Source organism: Carettochelys insculpta, chromosome 1, assembly GCF_033958435.1.
Source record: "Carettochelys insculpta isolate YL-2023 chromosome 1, ASM3395843v1, whole genome shotgun sequence".
Classification (NCBI taxonomy): Eukaryota; Metazoa; Chordata; order Testudines; family Carettochelyidae; genus Carettochelys; species Carettochelys insculpta.
The window spans coordinates 5,289,009-5,309,549 of record NC_134137.1 but is presented as its reverse complement, the minus strand read 5'-3'; the positions used below and the strand labels follow the sequence as shown (position 1 = coordinate 5,309,549).

Below are 20,541 nucleotides of genomic sequence, written 5' to 3'. Positions count from 1 at the left end.
AAGGGGCCTCGAGAGGCCATTGAGTCCAGTCCCCTGCCCCGATGGCAGGACCGACCACTATCTACACCATCCCTGATAGACATCTATCTAATCTGTTCTTAAATATCTCCAGCGAGGGAGATTCCACAACCTCCCTTGGCAACTTATTCCAGTATTTGACCACCCTGACAGTTAGGAACTTTTTCCTAATGTCCAACCTAAACTTCCCTTGCTGCAGCTTAAGTCCATTGCCTCTTGTTCTCTCCTCAGAGGCCAAGAAGAACAAGTTTTCTCCCTCCTCCTTATGACACCCTTTAAGATTTCTGAAAACGGCTATCAAGTCCCCCCTCAATCTTCTCTTGTCCAAGCTAAACAAGCCCAATTCTTTCAGCCTTTCTTCATAAGTCATGTTCTCCAGACCTTTTATCATTCTAGTTGCTCTTCTCTGGACCTTCTCTAATTTCTCCACATCTTTCTTGAATTGGGGTGCCCAGAACTGGACACAATATTCCAGCTGAGGCCTAACCAGCGAAGAGTAGAGCGGAAGAATGATTTCTCGTGTCTTGTTCACAACACACCTGCTAATGAATCCCAGAATCATGTTTGCTTTTTTTGCAACAGCATCACACTGTTGACTCATATTTAACTTGTGATCTACTAGAACCCCTAGATCCCTTTCTGCTGTACTCCTTCCTAGACAGTCTTTTCCCATTCTGTGTGTGTGAAACAGATTATTCCTTCCGAAGTGCAACACCTTACATTTATCTTTATTAAACTTCATCCTGTTTACTTCAGACCATTTCTCCAATTTATCTAGATCATTCTGAATTATGACCCTATCCTCCAAAGCAGTTGCAACCCCTCCCAGCTTGGTATCATCTGCAAACTTAATAAGCATACTTTCTATGCCAATATCCAAATCATTAATGAAGATATTGAACAGAACTGGTCCCAAAAACAGACCCCTGCGGAACCCCACTTGTTATGCTTTTCCAGCAGGATTGAGCACCATTAACAACTACTCTCTGGGTACGATTAGCCAGCCAGTTATGCACCCACCTTATTGCAGCCCCATTTAAGTTGGACTTGCCTAGTTTGTCGATAAGAATATTATGCGAGACCGTATCAAATGCTTTACTGAAGTCTAGGTATACCACATCCACTGCTTCTCCCTTATCTACGAGTCTCATTATCGTGTCAAAAAAAGCTGTCAGGTTGGTTTGACATGATTTGTTTTTTACAAAACCATGCTGGCTGTTCCCTATCACTTTACTACCTTCCAAGTGCTTGCAGGTGACTTCCTTAACTATCTGCTCCATTACCTTTCCTGGCACAGAAGTTAAGCTGACTGGCCTGTAATTTCCTGGGTTGTTCTTGTTCCCCTTTTTGTAGATGGGCACTATATTTGCCCTCTTCCAGTCTTCTGGAATCTCTCCTGCCTCCCATGACTTTCCAAAAATGAGAGCTAATGGCTCAGCTACCTCTTCTATCAGCTCCTTGAGGATTCTAGGATGCATTTCATCAGGCCCTGGTAATTTGCAGACATCTAATTTTTCCAAATGGTTTTTAACTTGTTCTTTTTTTATTTCAAAAACTAACTCTACCCCTTTTCCACCAGCATTCTCTATGTCAGGCATTCCTTCAGACTTCTCTGTGAAGACCGAAACAAAGAAGTCATTAAGCATCTCTGCCATTTCCAAGTTCCCCATTACTGTTTCTCCCTCCTCACTGAGCAATGGCCCTACCCTGTCCTTGGTCTTCCTCTTGTTTCTAATATATTTGTAAAAGGCCTTCTTGTTACCCTTTATGCCTGTAGCTAGTTGGAGCTCATTTTGTGCCTTAGCCTTTTTAATTTTACTCCTGCATTCCTGTGTTATTTGCCTATGTTCACTCTTTGTAATTTGTCCCAGTTTCCATTTTTTATAGGATTCCTTTTTTAGTTTGAGATCATGCAGGATCTCCTTGTTAAGCCAAGGCGGTCTCTGCCCATATTTACTATCTTTCCTACATAGGGGAATAGCTTGTTTTTGGGCCCTTAATAATGTCTCTTTGAAAAACTGCCAACTCTCCTCAGTTGTTTTTCCCCTCAGTTTTTCCTCCCATGGGATCTTACCTACCAGCTCTCTGAGTTTACCAAAATCTGCCTTCCTGAAATCCATCATCTCTATTTTGCTGTTTTCCCTCCTACCAGTCCTTAGAATTGTGGATTCTATGATTTCATGATCACTTTCACCCAAGCAGCCTCCCACATTCAAATTCTCGACCAAGTCCTCCTTATTTGTTAAAATCAAATCCAGAACAGTTTTTTGTTTGAGCCCAGTTGACTTTTGGGCCTTTACAACATCCCCATGTAAAAAAAACAGTCTGGAAGAAAGTCACCCTTCCAATTTGTCTTCCTCTTCCGCGACAGGGAGGGTGGGTAGCACTGCCAGTGCAGGGATGAGATTCACTGACTCAACCTCCTGTAAGTTTGAAGCACTGTACAGGTTGAACCTCTTCTATCTGACACCCTCGGGACCTGACCGGTGCTGGATGAGAGAATGTTCTGGATGACAGGAAGACTATATTTTCTGGAGCATTACCAACACTTCCACTGCTCGTTGAGCTCTTAGAAGACATTTATGGGTAAATTACAGATAAACAACATCACAGAACACTGCGAGCTGGGCCTGGTGACTGGTAATAAACTTTATGGGCCAAGGGAAACTTGGCCACACCCATGATAAGTGGTCATCCACATAACTAAAATCATGTCAGATTATGGATGAGAGAGTTCTGGATGAGAGAGGTCCAATCTGTATTAACAAGAGTGTCAGGTGCAAGACATGAGAAGTTACTTCTTCCACTCTGCTCTACATGGATTAGGCCTCAAGTGAAGTATTGTGTCCAGTCTGGGATCATAATTTCAAGAGAGATGTGTAGAAATTGGAGAAGGTCCAGAGAAGAGCAACCAAAATGATGAAAGGTCTAGAACGTATGACATCAAGGGAAGACTGGAAGAATTAGACAAGTTTAGAAGAAGACTGAGAGGGGACATGATAACAGCTTTCAAGTAGCTGAAGAGATGTAACAAGGGAGGGAGAGTAGAAATGTTCTCCATCAACTTTTTATGATAGGACAAGAAGAAAAGGGCTCAAATTGCAGCAAGGGAGGTTTTGGTTGGACATTATGAAAAACTTCCTAACAAAGTGCTTAAGCACTGGAAGAAATTGCCAAGGGAGTTTGTGGAATCTCCATCAATGGAGATTTTTCAGAGTAGGTTAGACAAGCACCTATCAGGGAAGCTTTAGATGATTCATGGTCCGGCCAAAAGTGTAGGAGACTGGACTTGATGACCTCTTGAGGGTCCTTCCAGTCCTACGGTTCAATGATTCCCGCTCAGGAGAGACCAGCAGTAGATATGAGGGGTTTACATCCAGCCATATTGCCAGTCAGTCATTGCATGTTTGCAATTCTAACCAGGTCATGGATGAGCTGCTCCCAGATCTGGGTCTCTACCAAGGACATTTCAGTCTCTGCTCATCCTTTCATTGCTTGGGGTTTTCGTCCTTTTGTAACCAGCCGGTCAGCTGATTTTCTCTATGGCACAGGTTGCTGACCCTGCAAAATAACAATCCTCGGTTCTACAAACCCTTTTTGCCAAGAGATCTCAAGGTGGATTGCTAAGGAGGGCAGGGCTATGAGCCCATTTTATAGGTGAGGATCATGAGGCACGGGAAGGTAAATTGACTCAATTAAGGTCACACATAAGGCCTGTGGCAGAGCCTTCTACAGCCTCATGTACAGTCACCTAGGCCCTACTGCAGTCTGTGTGGGAGCTGAGGCAGCGATTCAGGGCCTTTGCAATGTTAGTGATGGATCTTTCCCTCGTGGATGTGTGTCGGTGAGGTGCCAGACACACAGAGACCAGGGAGCTGAAACAGGATCCATGTGGCACCCAAACCGGAGTATGGGTGGGTGTCGGGGCTGTTCCCAACTTGGGCTTCTGTAGGAGCTGCAGATCAATCAAGACCCCCACCATTCCCTTGGCCCAGCTGGTCCCAGGACCCACTGTGAGGTTTCAGCTTGAGGCCTAGCAACTGCTGGCAGGTGGGTGCGTATGAGCGACTCAGGGCCTGTGACCGATGCTCCAGACCCATGGTCCTGGCACCCAGACAGAACAGGGGCAGAGTCAGGAAGGCTGGAGGGAGTTTGTGTTCTGGCACCCGGTGCTATTGCTGCCAGCTGAGTCTGTGCTGCCAGAGGAATTCTGACTTGGCCCCTGGCTGACAGAAGCCATCAGGGCCCCCACGACTGGGACACCAATGGGCCAGTCCCAGGGACAACCTGAATGGTGGGACTGGAGGGACTGGAGGGACTGTGGGTGGGAGGGGGTTAGTCAGTCCAGTCCCTGTGCTCAAGGCAGATGTTCCCCAGAGCAGCTGCTGATGTGCAGGGGCTGCGGTTTGGCTGCAGGGCCCTGGAATGGGGAGACGGCCCCATCTCTGAGAACAGCAGCAGGGCTGTTCCTCACAGTTGTTACCAGCCATAAAGGTGAGTGAGAGGGGACACGGCACAGAGCAGTGCATGGGGGGGTGAGGCGTTGGGGAAAGGCTGGTGCAGGAGCAGGGACTGGTGGGCAGAAGGCAGTGGGGGGGGTGCTCAGGGGATGAGGCAGTGTGAGGGTTGGGGCTCTGGGAACAGGGAGGGGGTCTGGGATGGGGTAGGGGATGGCCGTGCTGTGGAGGAAAGGCAGTATGGGGGAGCAGGCATTCATGGTGGTGGAGGCGGGCACTCTCAGAAGACTCCTATAACTCCTGTTTGGTGCCCAACTGGAGCCATCCTGGCCTGGTGTTTCACAGCTGCTGAGCACCCCCAGCTGCAGTGCTTGTGAATGGCACTGGGAGAGCTCAGCACCTCTGCAAATCAGTTTGTGAGCTCAGTGAAACTCCACTTCTAGGTGACACCCCAGGGGAACCCATCAAAGTGGTATCAACTGATTTATATCACTTACTCACAAACACATACATAGTTTTTCCTAATATCTAACCTAGACCATCCCCCAGTGCAACCTGAAAACATTGCTCCTTGGTTTGTCACCTGTCACCAGTGAGAACAGCCTCTCTCCATCCTCCTTGGAACCTCCCTTCAGGAAGTTGAAGGCTGACATCAAATAGTTAGAGCAGCGGTCTTAAGTTGCAGTGGGGAAAGTCTAGGGTAAATACTAAGCGAAACTATTTCCCTAAGTTAGTGGTGAAGCACTGGAATAGGTTATTCAGGGATTTGGTGAAAGCTCCGTCTTTAGGGAATTTTAAGGCCTGCCTTGACAAACAAACCCTTGCTTGGATCATGTGGTTGAGATTGGTCCCACATCGAGCAGGGGATGGGAGTAGATGCCCCTTTGAGGTCTTCTCCAGCCCTAACCTTTTGTGATTCTATGTGCAGTTGGGAATATATGTTATCAGTATTGAATTTCTTCTGCAAATGTGTGGCTCAGTCACTGTCACATTAGCTTCAGACTTAACTGTCCTGACAGTAGTGTCTGAGTAAATTTTGTATCCCTTGTAAAAGTTGTCACTTCACTGTTCTCTCCCTTTCCTGATTATTAATGGATGTGGAATGGCACAAGTCCATTACAGTTGCTTGGGTGACTCTGCTGTTTATGTCACTTCATTGTGAAAATTGACCATTTATTGCTATCCTCTCTTTCCTATTTATTAATCAGTAACTGACCTATGAGAGAACCCTCCCTCTTATCCCATGGCAACTACTTTGCTGTAGACACTTTGGTGAGAAACTTTGTCAGGGGGTCAGTAAAAGCCTCCACTCAGTCCATTACAAAGCAGAAGTAAATTCTGTAACTTTCAGTCATGGCTCGTTTTAAAGTGCTGCCCCTTTCTGTAAGCTTTGTAACACTAGCGTTGTTTTATAGATTTAGCTTTGTTCTCTATGGCTCCATTTTGTTTCACAAGCTTTGTTTTGTAGCAGCTGCAAGGTCTGTTATCATACTAACACTTAGTAAGAAATGGTTTATAGATGACATAAGTCTGTAAGAAATCCTGGCTGCTAGAATGTTTGGTGTGTCTGTGACATCACTGAGAAATATGAATGTGTGTGTGTGTGTATGTGCATGCAATGGAATTAATCATAGAGTCATAGAATACTAGGACTGGAAGGGACCTCGAGAGGCCATCAAGTCCAGCCCCCTGCCCCAAGGGCAGGACCAAGTACTGTCTAAACCATCCCTGATAGACATCTATCTAACCTGTTCTTAACTATCTCCAGCGATGGAGATTCCACATCCTCCCTTGGCAACTTATTCCACTGTTTGACCACCCTGACAGTCAGGAACTTCTTCCTAATGTCCAACCTAAACCTCCCTTGCTGCAGTTTAAGCCCGTTGTCTCTTGTGCTATCCACAGAGGCTAAAAAGAACAAGTTTTCTCCCTCCTCCTTATGACACCCTTTTAGATACCTGGAAACTGCTATTGTGTTGCCCCTCAATCTTTTCTTTTCCAAACTAAACAAGCCCAGTTAGTCCCGGAAGCCAGCCTGTCTGGGCAACCAGCTGTCAGCAGCACTTGTACGGCCAGAGAATAATAAGAGCTGAGCCCCGCAAAAGAACCCAACCAAGAAAGAGAAAAAGGCCCCATTGAAAAAAGATTTAAGTCCCATCTGCTCTTAGCTGATAAATCTGGACTGAAACATACACAAAGATGTGTGCAAAGTTATAGGGAGTTCTTCTTGACATCACCACTCTGCAGGCATTAGTCTTGGCTGACTGGGGAGGCAGGAGGAGGCCCTGGGCCACTCCTCTTCTCTCCAGGATGGATGGTACTGATTGCTCCTGAGTACTAAATGGACGAGGGAGCAAGCTGACAAGGGGGTCATACACTCAGCTCACCACCCATTCTTCATGCCAGCAGCCAGGCACACGGACCCACAATGCCTCGGCTCCCTCCACTGTCCCTATGCAACTCTTTATCTGTGTGAGTTCGCCTGTGTAAGTGTGTGAGTGCAAGAAGGTATGGGTGTGTGGGGGTGTGTGCTTCAAAGTTATTTTCCCTCATTTCTTTAATCTAATAGAGACAGTTAGTAAAATATATATGAATGTAACCCTGGGATGGTCTGTAGTGTAAAATAAGCTAACAAAGGGGCTCTCTGAAATCCCAAATATACTATAACCACTGGATTCCCTTGTCCACATGATGGTTTACCCCCATTTAATTCTTCAGAATCCCCAATCCAAAATACTAAACTTTGAAATAAAGGTAAAAGTTGCCATTCTTCTACAAAACAACCTTACACAAGATCACAGAGGGAAACACCAGAACTGGAATTCATTAGTAAATTTGACATGGTTACCCTTGGCCTTAATAGAGATCTCAACTTATGCATTGTAGGGTCAATCCCCCCACCTTTGATATCCACAGGAATGGGACACATCCTACTTAATTTACTTTATCAATTGATTATACCTGTGACTGGTGACCTGCTGGGTGGGTTTGTTTGTTTGTTTGTTTTTCTCACCTTTCCCTTTCCTTCTCTCCCTGCTATACAAACCCTGGAATCTAGTTTTTTCTACTTCAATCATCTGAGGAAGGGGGGGGGGGGTCTCACCCACAAAAGCTAATAAATTTCTCAATCTCTGAGGTGCTTCATAACTGTTTGTTATTTGCAAGGCTCCAGACTAGCACAGTTACCCTTCTGAGAGCATGTATTGTAGAGTGCCTCTCTCCATCCGTGCATCTCTGAGTCCATTTGTTCAAGAGCTCCTCCTAAACCGTAATAGCTAGGACCACCAAACTAAGGGTGCAGCTGTAAGCCACCCACCTGCCGTCCCATGTACTGGTAGCTACACCACTTACAGAGGGAAAGAATGGGTTGTGTCTACAGCCGACTCTGCACTAAGCTCTAAGAATCCCTTATCCTCATTTAAGCCAAGGTCAATGCTTGGTAGTGCCTGCAGAACCTCCTGAGGTCCCTTGCACTTCTATGAGATGCGCGTGATGTGATCTATGGGAAGTGCTGGCCTGGGGCTGTTTCCCAGAGCATGCAAAGGGAGGAGGGAGGTGAAAGGGAGGGACGTGGTACTGAGAGCGGCTGCTGGGGGCAGCTTCAGCACCAAGAGAGTGGACACGAAGACCAGGCAAGTAGTTGTCCTGCCACAGACCTAGAGCCTGCTCTGACCCCACGGAGACCCTGCAGGCAAGGGGTGAGGGCTGCTGAAGGCTGGAGCTCGAGGAGGCAACCCACTCCCCAGCAGCCTGGGGCCACAGGAAGGGAGGCGCTGGAGGCTGGAACAGAGGTTTGGAAGGTTGGGGGCTGGAGCAGCCGCAAGGCCAGGGGTGGGGGTGGGGCAGCTGGAGGCTGTCACTAGCCCACAAAGGCCCATCCCCTGGATGACAAGCATGTAGCTCCACATCCCACCCCCGGCCTGGGAGTGCAGCTCTGCCCCCTGGGAGGGGCCACTGCCAGAGCAGAGCCACCCAGTCCCAGCAACTCCCCCATGCCACCCCACCCCCTGCCCTGAGTCTGCTGTCACTCACCCGCCCTAACCCCCCACTCCCTGTCTTGAGCCCCCCACCTCCCAACCCTCTGTTCTAATCCACCCACCCTGCCCTTCCCCACTTCTGCACCCCTCACGCCAGCCCTCCTTTCCCTTCACTTTTGGAAAATGCTGTCACTGAAATAAAGCAAATTCGTTTTCCCTCTTTGTTTTTTTCAATAAAATTTGCTCCAGTCGCAGTTCCACGCCATGCAGCGTCCATCAGCTGGTGAGTACGTAGGATTGACTTACTGCATGTAATGTTCCAAATGAAACAGAGAAAAAAACAGTAGGTCAAATGAAAGGTTTTACCGCCTCCACATTTGAAAAGGGGGAGGTTTAAGGAAACAAGAAGCTAATGACTGGTTTTGATCATGAGGCTGTGGACATTTCATGGAACCTGACTCATCGCTGCAGACTGGGAGGGTTCTGGAAATGGCGTTTTCAGAGAGGAGACCACGAGAAATGTCCCAGCTGCTGGTGTGTGCAGCCTTTCCAATGCCAAGGGCATGCCACAGACACCACATTGTGGCTCTGCTCCTGCCTGGTTCTCTGTCCAAACAACAGCCTCATACAATTTATGGCACAAGCCCTTGCAGTGCACAGTATTCTTGTGTATTTTCTTATTCCTCGAAGCTGCTTCTCTGTCAGAGAACGCTGACAGCCAAGCCCCAGGCCCGCGAGCACATGGCCCAGTGGCCTGTCTCTGTTTCTTCACCTGTCTGTAACATGCTGCTCTTTGAGTGCTGTAGCCAACTGATTCCAAGGTTTCTGGCCTACTAAACCCAGGGCTGGGAGCTCAATCCTTAAAGTGTGTGTTGGGGCGGGGGGGCAATAAGGGATCTGGGGGAAATACATTAAACAAACAAATCTGTCAGGGATGGCGATAGGTCCTGCTGTGAGTGCAGGGGACCAGACCCGATGACCTTTGAAGGCCCCTTCCTGTTCTATGAATAGGTATATCTCCATATATTCTAGCCATCCGTGGGCCCAGCCCTGTGGAGTGTGGTAGCCACCAGAAAAAGAGAAATGACACGAGGAGAAACCCTTAGCATCTGTGTAGTGGCACCAGCCACTTCGGCCACCTCTGGAAGTGGCTGTCAATCAAACCTCTGGTTGGTGGGAGCCACGTACAACTCCCTGAATAACAACCACCCCCTGTCTCAGCTCAGGCCCTCCATGGCCATTTAAATTGTCTCCCCTGTGACAGAGAGAGACCAGAACTGGAGGAAGCGGGAGCTGGCTGAACTCCCGTGGAGAGGATGGCACACAAAGAGCTTGTGGGGTGGGGCAGAAGGATGGCCAGAGCCCCTGGTGTGAGCAAGGGGCTCAATTTGTGACCAAGTGCGTGGTCTGCCCTAAGTCACAACCCCTGGTAAGCTCTGGCCATTGGGATAGTGTTCCTCCCATCCCCACTCACGCTAAGCACCGAGCACACAGCTTGGGCAAAGGTCCTTGCTGGAGAATGTGGATCAGCTGAGACCAGCAAGTGCTATATTGTACAGATGCCTTTTGTATTCAGGTCACAGCCATGAAGTGTCAAGTGCTGGTCCCTCCCACTGGAAACCACAGGCCCTGATCCAAAAGACCGACGGACCTTGATTTCCTTTAACATCTTGTACTGTATTGTAAAGATGTAAGAGGAGTTAAAAGCCCCTTCTGCAGGGCGTCAGACTTGCTCAGGTATGTCGAAAGATGTAATGTTCATCCAAAACTCCTCCAACAAAACTATTTCTGACACATCTAATAGTTCACATTTTGTCCCTAGAAAATACTCGGAAGATCCTCTTGCGAATCTCCTTCATTTTCACACTGTACACAATGGGGTTTAACACAGGGGGGACAAAGAGGTAGACATAGGACATAAGAATATGCACCAGCAGAGGGGCATTTTTCCCAAACCTGTGCAAAACAGAGACAGCAATTATTGGGACGTAAAAGGGTAAGACGGCACAGATATGGGAGACGCAGGTGTTCAGGGCTGTGAGGCGCTGCTCATGGGATACAATATTTAAAACAGTCATCAAAATCTTAATGTAAGAGAGGATGATGAAGAGTGAGTCTAAGCCGTAAGTGACGAGAATAGCAAGCAATCCATAGATGTTATTGACTGTGGTGTCTGCACACGCCAGCCTCATCATGTCCGGGTGCAAGCAGTAGGCATGGGACAGGACATTGCTTTTGCAGATGGGCAGCCGTTTAATGAGAAAGGGGAAGGGGAAGAGCATGCTGGTACTTTTAATTACTATGGCCAGTCCAATTTTCAGGATCCTGGTGTGGGTCAAGATGGCTGCGTAGCGCAGAGGGTTACAGATGGCGACAAAGCGGTCGAATGACATGGCCAGTAAAATCCCCGACTCCATGAATGAGAAGGAGTGAATGAAAAACATCTGGGCCAGGCAGGCGTTGAACGTGACGGCCGTGAAATGGAAGCAGAAGGTGCCCATCACTGTGGGCAGGGTTGACAGAGACATCCCGAGGTCGTTGACTGACAACATGCAAAGGAACCAATACATGGGCTGATGGAGGTGCCGGTCTGCCCAGACGATGCAGAGAACAAGGCAGTTCCCGACAATGGCAGTGATGTATAACAACATAAACAGGACAGCGATACAGTGGTAAACAGCTTCCTGGCCCGGGAACCCCGTCAGATGGAACATTGCGGGCTGGAAGCTGCTGCTATTGAAATCTGTCATGATGAGCAGTCGCTGTCCCGGCCAGCGCCGAACACCCTGGGCAAATGCAAAATGAACCTGTGAGTTTCCCTGCAAACAGGTGTCAGGGAAGAGACCTGCAGTTCTACAGTGATTTGCACAACCACAATTCACAACAGCCCTCTCTTGGAGCCTGGGGCTGCTCTCCCCAGGGAAATCAATGAGTAGTTGTTTGGAATTAACCTTGAACAGCTGGGCTCCAGATATTCCATGGCATCAGTCAGCAAAAAGAAGGTTACTTCAGTTATTCATTTCATTTCCAACATTAGTGCATGTAAAGGGAACCAAGTGATTCTGCTCACCTAATCACTCTAATAATAAGATTATAGCAGTAGGGATATATTACCATTATATCACCGACCACCTGCCCAGGATAGTGATAGTGATTCTGAAATGCCAAGGGAGATTAGAGAGTCTACCAAAATAAAATCCCTCAGTAATAATGGGGAATTTCAGCTATCCCCATGTTAACTGGGTACACGTCACCTGGGGATGGGATGCAGAGATTAAATTTCTTGATACCTTAAATGACTGGTTCTTGGAGCAGCTGGTTCTGGAACCTAAAGGGAGATGCAATTCTTGATTTAGTGGAGCAAAGGATCTGGTCCAAGAGGTAAATATAACTGGACCACTTGGAAATAGAAACTATAATGTAATAAAATTTAAGTTCCCTATGGTGGGTAAAGCAACTCAGCAGCCTAACACTGTGGCATTTAGTTCCAGAAAGGGAAACTATACAAAAATGAGGAGGTTATTTAAACAGAAATTAAAAGGGATCTGCCAAAAGTAAAATCTCTGAAAGCTGCATGGAAACTTTTCAAAGACACCATAATAGAGGCCCAACTTAAAAGTGTACCCCAAACTGAAAAACACAGTGGCCGTATCTACACTTACAGAAATCTTCCAAATAGCCATGTTAATGATCACTTCGAAGAATACTAATGAGGCGCTGAAAGGGACTTCAACATACCAGTGGTTTAGCCACAGCTACACGCGAGCCAATTTTAACACTTCGAAGTTGCCGCGAGAGAGAATTAGCTTAATGACTCCCTGCATGAGCAGCACAGCGCTTCGTTAATAATCTCCTGACACCCGATTTACCATCCTTCCTTCAAAGTAGGGAGTTAGTGTAGACACAGCCCTAGAGTTCTTTGAGGGGGGTCAATAAGCATGCAGACAAGGAGGATCCAGTGGCTATAATGTGCTTAGATTTCCAGAAAGCCTTTGATAAGTTCCCTCACCAAAGGCTCTTCAGTAAAATAAGTTGTCATGGGATAAGATGGAAAATCCTCTCATAGATTGAAAACTGGTTAAAAGACAGGAAACAAAGGGTAGGAATAAGCAGGTAAATTTTCAGAATAGAGAGAGGTAACTAATGTTTTTCACCAAAGGCCTGTGTGGGGACTAATCCTATTCAACCTATCTATAAATGATCTAGAAAAAGGGGTAAACACTGAGGTGGCAAAATGTGCTAAAGATACTAAACTGTTTGCAACAGCTAAGAACAAAGTAGACTCTGAAGATTCAAAAAGATTTCATAGAACTAAGCAATTGGGAACAAAATGGCAAATACGTTGTAATGTTGATAAATATAAACGAATGCACATTGGAAAAAATAATCCCAACTATACATACATGCAATGGGGACTAATTTAACTATAACCACTAAAGAGAGAGATTTTGTAATCACTGTGAATAGTTCTCTGAAAACATCCACTCAATGTGCTGCAGCAGTCAAAAAGGCCAACAGAATGCTAGCAATAATTTAAATAGGGATAATGAATAAGAGAGAATATCTTATTGCATCTGTGTAAATCCATGGTACACCTGCATCTTGAATAGTGCATACAAATGTCAGATGCTTCATATCAAAATATATATATATCTGTATTGGAAAAGTTTCAGCAAAGAGCAACAGAAATGATGAAGGGTTTGGAAAGGGGACCATATAACGAAATATTAAAAAGACTGGGACTTTTCATCTTAGAAGAAAGAAGATTAAGGGGAGATATGATAGAGGTGTATAAAATTGTGACTGGTGTGGAAAAACCTTGTAAGAATTAGTTATTTACTTGCTCCCATAGCATAAGAAGTAGGGGTCACTGAATGAAATTAATGGGTAGAAGGTTTAAAACTAACACAAGGAAGTTTTTCTTCCCACAGTGCACAGCAGACCTGTGGAACTCCTTGCCGGAGGATGTTGTGAAGACCAAAACTTTAACAGGATTCAAAAAAGAAGTATATACGTTCATGCAGATTAGGTCCATCAATGGCTAGTAGGCAGGAGGGGTAAGGAATGGTGTCCCCAGCCTCTGTCAGAGGCTGGAGATGGATGTCAGGAGAGAGACGGCTTGACTGTTACTTGTTTGATCCACTTGCTCTGGGGCATCAGACATTGGCCTCTGTTGGAAAATAGGACCCAGGGCTAGATGGACCTTTGGTATGGCCCAGTGTGGCTGTTCCTATGTTCCAAACGGCTCTGTTGTCCACTGTTCAGAAAAATTCTACAGGAAGGAGGTGGAGATACTGGCCCCACGCTCGTCGTGATCAGAGTAGAGGGAAGGTTCACACTATTAAATTAGGGTTGTGTTGACTTGCCAGGGCAGCTGTGAGATGCTTTGCCAGATGACTGGCTCCAACATGACCAGGGCAGGTCTCACTCAGGAGCTCAGAGCAGCTGATCTCATGGGGGTCCCTCCTGGCCTGATATCTCTGTCTCTGGCAGCCTGAGAAGGACGTTCCTTGCTAGGAACTGGGGGTGATTCCCTGCTGCTGGCTGCACACCCTGCTGGCTCCCGTCCCGCTGGAGCATGGGGCATGGAGGCAGGTCAGGGCTGGGCTGGGCTGAGTACAAACCCCTGGGACTGGTACCGGGAATGGCTCAGCCCTGCCTCTGCTCCCACACCGGAGCCAGCCCAGCAGCACTGCAGGTCACACTCACCCCTGCTGGCTGGGAGCCTGTCTGTGTCCGTGTGCGCTGGCAGGGGGCTGAGCCGGCTCCAGGGTGGGCAGCCAAAGGGAGCCGGCGGAAAGCCGGGGTGAAGCCAGCCACAGGAGGGGCAGTACGAGGGAAGCAGCTGGTGGGGAGATGTGCTGCCCTCTAGTTCTCTTCCTGGGCCGCCCTCAGTTTTATTTTCCCTTATGCCAACTGAGTGTGTGTGTGTGTGTGTGTGTGTCACTGTGTCTGTGACCGACAGAATGTGTATGTGTTTGTGTGAGTGTTACTGTGTGTCACGGGGTGGGAGAGTGTGTCTGTGAGCGTATGCGAGCGAGGGTGTCAGTGTGGGTGACAATGGGTCTGTGTATTTGTGCGTCTGTGTGTTTCTGTGTCACACGCTGATGTGCTCAGTCAGGATGGGGGAAGCAGTGCTGGGTCAGCGGGCAGAGGTGCCGGGCTGGGGTCAGCAGGGAACAGCAGGGAGAACTAGAGCTCTATGGGCTCTGCACTTCCTGCCAGGGCCTGGTGCCCCAGAACCACCCACCTCGTGCACCGGCCGTCCTGCCAGTGCAGAGAAACACTGGCCAGTGGCAATGGGAGAAATCCCTCCTCCTACGGCAGAGCCGTGGGGCAGGGAACTCTCATGCAGGGCGCGGGAGGTTTCATCTGCGAACACCTCATCAGATTCCTCCTTACCCCATCCTCAACTGGCTGGTTTCTGTCCAGGAGCGGCAGGGACTCTGCTGAGCAGGCTGGACCCTGAGCTGATCTGTCCAGAGGAGACTTGCCTGGAACCAGCGAACCAGGCAGGGGCAGAAGTTCAGCAGTGCAGCTGAGAGAATAGCAATGTGTGCAGGTTTGCTGGCCTTGAAACTCTCCCCTTGAAACTCTGCCCAGAGGGGTCTCTCTCTCTCTGTCGCTCTCTCTCTCCCACCCACACACACACACACACACTCATTGCCCTAGACTCACCGAGGAAGATGTGACTCACACACACACACACACACACACACACTCATTGCCCTAGACTCACCGAGGAAGATGTGACTCACACACACACACACACACACACACACACACACACACACATACACACACACACTCATTGCCCTAGACTCACCGAGGAAGATGTGACTCACACACACACACACACACACACACTCATTGCCCTGGACTCACCGAGGAAGATGTGACTCACACACACACACACACACACTCATTGCCCTAGACTCACCGAGGAAGATGTGACTCACTCACACACACACACACACACACACACACACACACACACACACTCATTGCCCTGGACTCACCGGAGAAGATGTGACTCACACACACACACACACACACTCATTGCCCTAGACTCACCGAGGAAGATGTGACTCACACACACACACACACACACACACTCATTGCCCTAGACTCACCGAGGAAGATGTGACTCACACACACACACACACACACACACTCATTGCCCTAGACTCACCGAGGAAGATGTGACTCACACACACACACACACACACTCATTGCCCTGGACTCACCGAGGAAGATGTGACTCACTCACACACACACACACACACACACACACACACACACACACACTCATTGCCCTGGACTCACCGGAGAAGATGTGACAATGATCTTCACCATGGAAGGAAAGAGCCTCCGGGCCCAGGCTGCCTGGAGCGTGCGCCGCAGACTGCCCAGCTCCGCTCCGGGGGTGTTTATACGCTCTCCCTGCAGTGCAGCAGGTCCTGGGAGGTCACACAGCCCCTGGGGACACAGGCAGAGGCTGAGGTGTGAACAGGGACTAATCAGGCAGAGAAGCTATTTACAGCAGCAGGAGCTAATTGCCCCTGGCTTGTGATGCTTCCAGCCATTATCCTGCATAGGGACATAACAGCAGCCAGCCTGAGTTTGAGCAATTTCTTCCAGCCCAGGGTCCCATCGCCTGGCACTGGCCTGTGCTGGGGCTTCACGGAAAAGAACAGAACCAGGAAATTTACCAACTGCTCCTTCCCCTGTTGTCCAGGCCCAGCCCCAGCCCCAGAGTCAGTGACCCCCTGGCCACACAGGTGCAACCTGACCACCCTGGCCAGTCGTCACTGATGGGTCTGTCCCCCACTGGAGTTTTCTGAATCTTGTTTGAGCCAAGTTACACATTGGGTCTTTACAACATCCCCTAGTGAAAAACCATCTGGAATAAAAGATAATCCCTCAAGTCACCCCTCCAACCCCTTGTCTTCCTCCCTCCACAGCTGGGCAGTAGGTGTCACTGACAGTGAAAACAAAAAGCAGTCAAGTAGCACTTTAAAGACCAGCAAAATAGTTTATTAGGTGAGCTTTCGTGGGACAGACCCACTTCCTCAGACCATCTGTTACTGACAGTGATGTGTGAGCTTCCCTGACGCAGCATCCTGCCAGCCCAAATCACTGGATTAACAAGTGTCATAAGAAAGCCAGGAGAAGCCATTTTCTGCGCTGATTAGACCTCAGCTGTAAACCTGTGTCCAGTTCTGGGATGTGCATATCAGGAGGGAGGAGGAGAAACTGGAGAAGGTTCAGAGAAGAGCCACAGAAATGAGTAAAGGTCTAGAGAATGTGACTTGCGAAGGAAGGCTGAAAGAACTGGGATTTTTTAGTCTGGAAAAGAGGAGACAGAGAGTGGCCATAATAACAGCTTTCAAGTACCTGAAAAGGCATTGCAAGAAGGAAAGTGAAAAAAAATATTCTCAACATCTAATGATAGGACAAGAAGCAATGGGCTTAAACTGCAGCAACGGAGGTTTAGGTTGACCATTCGGAAAAAATTTCCCAACTGCCAAGGTGGCTAACCACTGGAATAAATCGCCTAGGAAGGTTGTGGAATCTCCATCACTGGAGATATTTAAGAGCAGGTTTGACAGTCATGGATGGTCTAGTTAGTGCTTGGTCCTTCCATGAGTGGAGGAGGATGGACTTGATGACCTCTCCAGGTCCCTGCCAGTCCTGGGATTCCATGACTCCTGTTCTGGAGAGACCGGCACCAGAGGGAGGGGTTTACATCCAGCTGTGTTTCCAGTCATTTCTTGATCGCATTTGCTTTCTTACCCGTCATTGAAGAGCTTCCAGTTGTTCCCAGCTTTGAGTCACTGCCAGCTAAGGTCTGATTTCAGTCTCTGCTTCTCCTTCCCCAATGTGGGGGGTGGGGTTCTTCATTTTGTAACAAGGAAATAAGATGAATTTCTGTGTGGCAAAGATTTCTGGCCCTGAAGAATAACAGTCCTGAGCTCTTACACAGCTCTGTTGCCAACAGATCTCATGGTGTCCTGATCAGGAGAGCAAAACTGTGAGCCCATTTTATAGATGAGAAACTGAGGCATGGGAGCATGAAGTGAGTTATCCAAGGTCACACATGAGTTCTGTGTCAGAACTGGAACTAGTTCCCAGACACGCTGGACCCCATCTCTGCGTCCTGTCCCCTACGCCACCCTGCCATCTCTGTCATAGTGGCACTACCCCAGCAAGGGTGATGCTCTGTACTGTGGCTATAGTTTTGCCTTGTGTCTCTTCCCACACCGCACTGGGGAAAGGCTGGGTCCCCATGGTGATGTGCCGACATCTCTGTCGCAGTTGGAGCTCAGAAAGCTTAAAATGTTGTGCGTTGCATGAGGCAGGTGCACAGCAGTCCCATTCTCCTCCTCCCCGACCCACAGAGTTGTGAGCACAGCAGCAAGAACAATACTAAGAAAATAATCCTAGGGATGCAAACTCAGCCCCTGCACTGCGGATCCCCTCGGCCCTCCCTAGGCCTCCCTAGCCACAGCCAAGAGTGGAGACAACACCATCGCCTGCCCGGTCATTTCCGCCAATGCCTGCATCATCCATATCACAGTGAAAAGGAGTTTGTGGTGATGGAGAACAGCACGATTGAGCAGGTCCTGAAGGAGACTCCAAGTGTGTCTACTGCCTTACCAGCCAGATGATGCTGGTGTTCATTGGGAGGGTTTTAAAAGACCAGAACACGCTCAGGTCCACAGGATCCAGGATGGGATCTTTGTCCACCTGGTTATCAGAAAGCAGAAGAGACTCTGTGACAAATATACGCATATGTCCAGGGACATTGCCCCCGCCCGGTTCCCCAGGAGATAAAGAGAGAAGATCGAGCCTTGAGCAATTTGGAAATGTCTCAGATGCTGCAAAACCTTGAGAGGCACCTACGCCAAGCTCCAGGAGCCAGCACTGAGCATCACACGAGAGCAATTTGGAAACTTTCCCTTTGCTGCCTCAAGGATGGACCCTTCCCTGATGGGTGTGGGTCGAGGTGGACAGCCATCAAGCACAGATAACAGCCACATGTTGGCTCCTCTGGCCATCGCCCAGAGCACCAGCAGCAACTTCTGAAAGAACACCTGGTGTCCCCTGTCATGACTGGGATTTGGGATGTCTGACCTAGGGGTGAAAGCACAGTCAGGCCTGGGCCGATACTGAGAGGTCACAGTTCAAGACAGGCCTCAGGGCAAATCAAGAGTCCATTGTCAGGAGTCTGGCAGAGTCACACTACCAGGACGTCAAGCCGAGGGAACGAGCAAGGACGCACATGGACGTAAACCAGAGCGTTGTGGACGCCAGTTGCATGGACAGATTCTGCCTGCTGCTCCCCACCCCTGGAGCTGGGTTTCCACAGAAGCTGTGAACCAACCAGGACCTACAGCATCCTGCCCAGAAGGTGCCAGGACTGGGCTCTTTTGTGGGATTTCAGTTTCTGGCCTAGCAACTGCTGGCAGGTGGGTGCGTAGCAGCACCTCATGGCCCTGTGACCGACACCCCAGTCCTGTGGCTCTTGATGCACAGACAGTTACAGGACAGAGTCACAAAGGCCAGTGGGAGCTTCTGTCCTGGGGCTGGCACTATTGAGGCCAGTCAAGTCTGTGCTAAGCAGAGGAGTTCTCTGACTCGGTCTCTGGCTGACAGAAGCCATCAGGGCCCAGCCGCGCCCGGGACACTGATGGGCAGTCCCAGTGAGAATCCCAGATGTGTGGGACTAAAGGGACAACGGGACATTCAGTTGCACTCAAGGCCATGTGTTTCCCAGCATGGCTGCTGATTTACAGGGTTTCGAATTTGGACACATGGCGCTAGAAGAGGGGGCAGCAGGGTGGGGACTGAGCAGGAGGTAAAGGACACAGGCCCATTGTTTTCAGTGGGGCCAGGGCTGTTCTTTCCCACTCTTTCCAGCCATAAGGTTGAGCAACAAGCTGAGGGGACATGGCGCAGGGCATGGGGTGGGGCGGGATCATGGGCAACAGGGTGGTGAAGGAGCAGGCCTTGTGAGAAAAGGGTGCATGGGCTTAGCTTCTGCAGGAGGGGGACAGCTTGTCAGAGCTTGGGGAAGGCGATGCAGCAGGTCAGGCCACACTTCCGTCACCAGTGTCCCCCCCAACTTTTAGGGGGCTTCTGTTGCTCCCATTTGGACACCCATCTTGAGCCATCCAGGTCCTGGTTTTCCACAGCTGCTGAGCACCCACATCTTCAGTGGCAGTGAATGGCTCCATGAGCACTCAGTGTCCAAGGGCAAGAGCGAGAGAAAAGCAGTATCTCAGAGCAGCAAATAACTTCTGGAAAGTTCAGTGTAACCTTGGAGTCCCATGGGGCGTTGCTGAGAGTATCAGTTCAGGGTGAAACACTGAGAGACAGGACTGCTTAGAGCCCAGAACTGGGGGTCCTGCTTTATAAGACACAGCAAGAGTGTCACAAAGAGCTCCTCTGTTCCACCACTCCGGCTACCAAAAAGGCATACAAGCAATTCCCCCAGACACCCCACTTCTCCTGCATCCCCACCAGTAGCCCATCTTATCAGATGCGAGGCTACGAAAAACCCATCTCAGCAAATAAAAAGCACAAGAGGTCCTGTGGCACCACACGGACTAACAAATATTTTGGAGTATAAGCTTTTGTGGGAAAAGACCCGCTGTATCAGATGCATCTGAAGAAGTGTTTCTGTGCCCACGAAAGCTCATGCTCCAAAATATCTGTTAGTCTATAAGGTGCCACAGGACATCTTGTTGTTTTTGAAGATACTGTGGAAACCGTCTTGTATAGAAGCCATTTCACATCCCTTACTTCCACAGGCACACAAGAGCCTATCCTTTCCTTGACCTGTTTGGGAATGGCTGGGAGGATGAGCTCTATGGAGTGTGTTAATGAACTGTTTGGAATTGGGGATGCAGCTCCCTGGCACCTGTTTTTCCTGGCTGATAACGGTTTCTCTTTGGAAAGTGATCTACGATTCTCGAACTAATTGTCTCTGACAGTGGGCTTGTTTGTGTAAGGGTATAAAATACTAGAGTTAGCTGCATCAAGCAGCCTTGGCTCATCTGTTGCCTTATTGAATTCAATAAAGC

At 48.8% G+C, this 20,541-nt stretch overlaps 1 protein-coding gene across 1 annotated transcript; it reads right to left on the bottom strand.

The window, feature by feature from the left end:
- Positions 1 to 10,257: 10,257 nt before the first annotated feature.
- On the bottom strand, positions 10,258 to 11,202 carry LOC142002453 (olfactory receptor 51I1-like). Its single transcript, XM_074978596.1, has one exon. The coding sequence runs from the start codon at positions 11,200 to 11,202 to the stop codon at positions 10,258 to 10,260; it is 945 nt and encodes a 314-aa protein (XP_074834697.1).
- Between the last annotated feature and the right edge of the window lie 9,339 nt (positions 11,203 to 20,541).